This window comes from Pyxicephalus adspersus, chromosome 10 (genome assembly GCF_032062135.1).
Source record: "Pyxicephalus adspersus chromosome 10, UCB_Pads_2.0, whole genome shotgun sequence".
Classification (NCBI taxonomy): domain Eukaryota; kingdom Metazoa; phylum Chordata; class Amphibia; order Anura; family Pyxicephalidae; genus Pyxicephalus; species Pyxicephalus adspersus.
This window is the reverse complement of record NC_092867.1, coordinates 55,300,434-55,306,748: the sequence shown is the minus strand read 5'-3', so window position 1 is coordinate 55,306,748 and position 6,315 is coordinate 55,300,434. Positions and strand designations below refer to the sequence as shown.

Genomic DNA, 6,315 nt, shown 5'->3' with positions numbered 1-6,315 from the left:
GACCACAATGGGTTATCCTAAAAGCACTGGCTAGCCCAACAGCAGTCTATTATTTGGGCCTCAAAAAAACCCAGACCTGGGATATTGTTTCCCACTTTAGCGTATTCTCTTTCAGTTTGGGACAAACTGCAATCCCATTCCAAAATAACCTCTCCACACACTTTTTCAGCTCTGGGATAACCCAGAATTCTCTCCGGGAACAAACTGACACAGATTTTGTTGGTGGATTGGAAAATGTTTCCTATGAATGCAAGATATAATAGATGTGCAAGGATTGCTCAGTTATGAATATTTGATCAGTAAAAAGAAACTCCCCACAAGCGAATATTTTTGATATAGACAGATAAAATCATTTGTATGCTCTAAACTCAGACAAGGTGAACCTCCTTTTCGCTCTACATCATTTCAGAGCTCTTGTAGATCTATAGCAGACACTAAAATCTCTCTTTTATATGCAGCCCTGGTGGCTTCGGTCACAAAACTTTCCTATATATGTTCCTGGGAAGCAGACCTATGGGAACCATGGGAACTGGAGCAGTGGAGTGAGTCCATCAACTCATCATTGGTAGAAGCAAACTTTAAAGTGCTCCAGCATTGGTACCTAGTCCCAGAACATATAGCAAAATACAAGCCCTCTTCCTCACCACTTTGTTTTGGAGGTTGTGGGGCAAGAGGCTCGCTGGATCACATTTGGTGGTCATGCCCCCATAGCTCAAAACTATTGGTCGGAGATGTTTAATCTTTTTTCCTAGATCATACAGATCAAGATAAAGAATTTCCTGGATGCTGCTCTATTCAACAGACTTATTCAACAGCTTCTCAAATATTTAAAGAAATGTGCCAGACATTTTCTGTTGGCGGCTCGTATAACATTGGCTAAAGAATGGAATAAAGACAATATCCCTAGAGAACCACCTCAAAGTTAAACTGGATCATGGTAAAAAAAAAATAGCCTAACACTGTCAATAATTCCCTAGACAAATTTAACCTTAATTGGGAACCTTGGAAAACATACAATAGGATCTAAAAGAGTTTTTGTATTAGAAACAGAAATGTAAGATATGAATGTCCCCCCACTGCCCTTCCCTATTAACCCCACTGTGTTCCTCAGTTCTGCACGACATCTCCTAGAACTCAAAAGAAGGTATTATTAATCACTCACTGCATGGTGGGAGAAATAAAATGCTACAGCTTCAGAATATATACAAAAGCTGCCCCCTTTCAGTGATGTACAGGAAATAAGCGCAGAACTAATTTGTTGTTATCCTTGTTAATGTGTTGCTGTTTGTTTTCATTTTTCATCGATTACGCATTTCCTGTCTAAAAGTTAAAGTCTTTAACTATCTAATAGTCCGACTGAGGGCACACTTTGTATCGCTTGTTGTTTTGTTTGTTTTGTTGTCAACTGTCAAATGTGTCATTAGTAAAGTCTAGTAAAAACTCGATAACAAGGTTGAAATACATAGGTAAAGTTAACGGAACAGAATCATTTTATTCACAAAGAATGTATTCTCTAACTCGTTTTTTTACTGTGATCGAACAGTGACTTAACAATCGCAAACCCTCGGCAAACAACTGGAGTCCCACATCTTGAGGAAGGCTATAGCTCAGCTGTTCCCAAACTAGGTGTCACATGGCCAGTAATAGGCCTCCATACGTTGCTGCCAGTAAAAGTCAATGACCAGTGTCAGATGAATGTCAGGCAGGTTCTTAAAGCAAATACTGAATTGTCCCAGATTAGGAGCACAGACAAAATTTGTCTGGTGGGTAGTGAGGACACCTTTTCTTTTAGCAGCTTTTGGTCATGTGACAAATCTCATAAGGGTTGCCGGGGTTATTTTTTTGTTGGTTTACAAGAATCTGAACGAGGAAGCAATACAGATGTTTGAACCTGATGCTGATTGACATTGATCTGCAGCCTGGATAAGGGATCTGTATGTGTATATCTTGGTCCAAGGTGAGGATGGGGGATGCATGCGTGGATTGCCTGGTCCGAGGTGGGGATGGGGGATGCATGCGTGTATGGCCTGGTCCAATGTGGGGATGGGGGATTCATACGTGTATGGCCCAGTCCAAGGTGGGGATGGGGAATCTGTACGAATATTGTTCAATCTGAAATCTGGATGGGGTATCTGTTCATTGACGGACCTGCTAAAAGATCTGCATGAGGGATCTGAATGCATATGGCCTGGCCTGAGGTCTGGATAGGAAATCTATAGCTTTTTGGTCCAATCTGAAGTCTGGATGGAGGATCTGTTCATAGACAGACCTGCTACAAGATCTATATTGGGATCTGTATGCATATGGCACTGTCTCGGGGCTGGATGGGGAATCCTTACGCATATAGCCCTGTTGCAGGGCTGGATGAGTGATGCGTAAGCATATAGCCCTAACTCGGGGCTAGATGGGAGATCTGTATGCAAATATATATTGCAGGGCTGGATGGGGGTTCCGTACGTACATGGTCTGGAGTGAGGTTAACATAGGGAATCCGTAAAAAGATGGCCCAATCTGATGTCTGAATGGGGGATCCATAGGTAAGGTATTGTTTTGGCAAATGGGTATCTTGGCAACATTGCCAAGGTTTTGCCATGGTGTTGTGAACTGAAAATGTATAGGATCAACTTTGACCACCAGGTCTTTTTTTCCTCCTGTCTTGTAAACCTCCTTGATTTAAAAAAAAGTAGACCAAATAAATGCGCTATGCCCATTTGAAGTTCAGACTTCACCTCCTGCTCCCACGTGACTGTATTACAGGAGTAGTTTACATGGGTACATTGAAGGTGCATTATGGAAGGCAGGGGAAGAGTCAAATGCTCTTGTGGGGAAACATAGCAAGGGGAAAAAAATGAAGGTTAGGGGAAGAGTTGTAACATGAACCAGTTTTTTTGTCCTGCAAGCAAAAAACACAACTTCCCAGTCAACAAATATGGCTTATGCACATGCATTGGTACCCAACAGTGTGCCAAATTAAGTCTTTCTTCACTCATAAGTGATATGGGATCACTAATATTGTGATGTGCCCCATGAACTCGAATAAGACTTTGTTCTCAGGTGAGTCCTCTGATGAACAACAAGATGACTGTTCCTTGTAAAACATTTTCCACATTGAAAGCAGGAATAGGGCTTCTCCCCGGTGTGGATTCTGTGGTGTTTAGAGAGATTGGACTTATCTTTAAAACACCTCCCGCACACATTACATGAATAGGGTTTATCTTCCTTGTGGATTCTTCCATGTCTAAGTAGATTGGCTTTGTCCCGGAAACACTTTCCGCAGAGTGAACAGGAATAGGGCTTCTCCCCTGTATGAACTCTTAGATGGGTGAAGAGATGGGACTTCTGGGTAAAGGCCTTCCCACAGGCCGAGCACCTGTGCGGCCTTTTACCCGAGTGAGTTCTCTGGTGTAAAATGAAATTTGAGTTTTGCGTGAAACATTTGCCGCACTGAGTACAAGAGTACAACTTCTCTACTGTAGGACTTGTACTACAGACTATGGTATCAAGGTCATCGATGATACACACTTCAAGTGTTGAAAGATCTGAAGACAGATCCTCACTTTGAGGTGCTAGGAGAAAATTGGAGACATGGTGGTTTTTTATTGGAGAATCACATATGATGTCATCATCTTTCATGTCTCCATCTACAGTGATGATGGGGTACCTATACTTTCTGTATCGCCCATCTGAAAGAAATAATAAAAAAGAGGCTTAAAAGCACTTAGTATCATTCATATTTAAATCTCAACTTCATGCAAACCATTAAATACAAAAACATTTAATAAAAGTGCTGGTTTTACCTGCCAAATAATATGTATTTCTGTCTACCAAGTTCAGAGATTTCATTAACACCTACAGGTCCTGTCCCTCCTTCAGTATGTGAAAGGACAGTGAAAAGGAGAGGCGGCAGACTAACAAGCTCATCTATGCATAACTCTTAACTCATAACTTTCTGCTCCAATCACCATGTTGATAATAACACATGGGCACTTCAGCACATCTGGCTGGCTCCTTTCTGCAATGAAAACTCTGCTGTACTGTATTATGGTTAAGGTATATGATAGCTCCTGGCTCCTCTACTGGGTACATAAGTCTCCTTATTAGCTTCTACTGCAAGAGGAGAAGAGATTGCTTTAGTCACTGAACATGGAGATTTAGTGTTTATTACCCACCTATGCTGGTCTCGGAATGGATTACCTCCTCCTTACATGGATCACTCATCACATATGGCTCTTCCTCATCTTCGACTTTAATGACAATGAGGTTATTACCCTAAAGGAAAAAACAATACTGCTGGTATTAACCATTATTGTTAAATACAACTATAGTCAATATTTGTTCTAAAAGTTCTAATCTCAGTGATAGCAGGGAAAGAAATAAGGAAATTGAGGACAACAAAACAGTACTGATAACACTTGAATACGGTTGCAATCATTCCCTGTTTTAAAATAAAAAAATAGAGTTTTCGTGTGGTATGTTTTGTCTTCTTCTCACCTGATGATGATATGTTATATTGTGACTAAAGTCTAAAGAATCCTGAGAAGTCTTGCAATCTTCCTCTGGAGAATCATGGGAATACAGAAGACGGGGACATCTCTCTGGGGTATTTCTGGTTCCATCTGTAGGAAACACACACGCACTGACATTGTTTCTATGTCCTAATATCAGAGGATGTTTGTATCTAGGTGTATCCTCAATACACTTCTCTCCTTTACAATAAAGTTTCTTCTTACCTGGTGATATGAGGGTCTGGTGGTCCTTCATCATGATGTCCTGATAGAGATCCTTGTGTCCTTCTAAATACTCCCACTCCTCCGTGGAGAAATAGACAGTGACATCCTGACACCGTATTGGAACCTGACACACACAAGGATACAGTCACATCCAGACACATCCCATAATAATGTCCCTGAATTCCACAAACCGCTCACCTCTCCCGTCAGCAGTTCAGTGATCTTCTGGGTGACTTCTAGAATTTTTTTGTCATCTCTCTCAGGTGTTAGTGGCAAAGGCGAGGGCTCCATGGTGGGTTTCCCATTCCATTGTCTTGACACAGTGTTGTGACTACTGGGTGACATACTATTTCCAAATGTCTTCTTCACCACTGTGTAACCCTGAGATACAAATTCCTATCAATTTATTTAGGAAGTAACAATATTTAAATGATTTACACCCTGCACAATTCTTTGCTTTCCTTTCCACTTAGTAATAACTCCAGAATCCTCCTCACCTCTCCGGTCAGCAAGTAGATGATCTCCAAGGTGAGGTTTAATATCCTCTCATTCACATGACTGTGCTCCTTTTCCATCCCCAGGTGATGTTTCCCAGACAGACTTTAGGCTGTGACCAAAATAAAAAAGCAGACATTAGGAGGATATTTTTATCCCTGTTAGGCCTGGATGGAGAGTTTTTTTATAGAGTTACGTATGACTGGTTGAAGTTTATCCAACCCGAGAGTGATCCAAACACCCATCATTTCCCCATAGCAGTGACTGGATAAATGATTGGGGACCCCTGGTGTAGATCATTATTTTTGTGACCGGTGCTTTGATTTCTTACAAGCCAATTAATATTATCATCTCCTACCTGATGGTAGGAGCCCTGGAGCAACTGACCTGATCCTTTGTTCCCTTGTCAAAGCTGAAAAATATTTCCTTCCCATACCATCATTCATACTCCAGGTACCTTGATTAATGGAAGCCACCATAGCTGAGCAGCCTTCCATCCACCTCTGATGCAGAGGTGTATCAGAGGTGGATAGGAATGTGTATCCCTGATACAGTCAGAACCCACCTCACTTCTCAGTATTTATTACATTTTATTAGAATTTTTTACCTAAACCTCTATCCCCTACTTACCTGTAACTTTAGTCCCCCTTCACAACCAACCTGTCAAGAAACCTTTTTTCTTTCTCTCTGTAATTTCAGGGTGTACACTAAAAGACTAAAAGAATAACTTCCGGGTTCAGCCAGCACAACTTTTCTATCCCGCACAGAAAAGACAGCATACCTGCGCCCTCTGCTGGTGGACAGCCGCGTTTCACTAGTCTGCTCAACGACTACTAGCATAGCAGCAACTTATTATTATTAATATTAATAATATTATTATTATTATTTATAAAGTGGATTTATATAGCGCCAACATATTATGCAGCGTTGTACAATAAATAGGGGTTGCAAATGACAGACCAATACAGACAGTGATACAGGTGGAGAGGGCCCTGCCCCAACAAGCTTACAATCTAGCATAAAAGTGTAAACCATGGTTACCGAGCATGTGTATATTCTGGGGACTTGTTAATCAGTATGCTGGGTAAAC

General features: G+C 41.2%; 1 protein-coding gene across 3 annotated transcripts; it reads right to left on the bottom strand.

The window, feature by feature from the left end:
- Positions 1-1,432: 1,432 nt before the first annotated feature.
- Positions 1,433-5,951, bottom strand: LOC140339756 (gastrula zinc finger protein XlCGF66.1-like). 3 transcript variants are annotated; one of them, XM_072424637.1, is made up of 7 exons: positions 5,856-5,941; positions 5,228-5,337; positions 4,929-5,111; positions 4,731-4,854; positions 4,492-4,616; positions 4,170-4,269; positions 1,434-3,683 (listed from the first exon to the last, which is right to left on the bottom strand). In XM_072424637.1, exons 2-7 carry the CDS (start codon positions 5,303-5,305, stop codon positions 3,007-3,009), a joined length of 1,287 nt encoding a protein of 428 aa, XP_072280738.1. In that variant the 5' UTR covers positions 5,306-5,337; positions 5,856-5,941; the 3' UTR covers positions 1,434-3,006. The 3 variants fall into 3 exon arrangements, with proteins under 3 accessions (XP_072280740.1, XP_072280738.1, XP_072280737.1); XM_072424639.1 differs by having other exon boundaries at positions 1,433-3,683; positions 4,170-4,271; positions 4,497-4,616; positions 5,228-5,951; XM_072424636.1 differs by having other exon boundaries at positions 5,228-5,951.
- Positions 5,952-6,315: the final 364 nt, after the last annotated feature.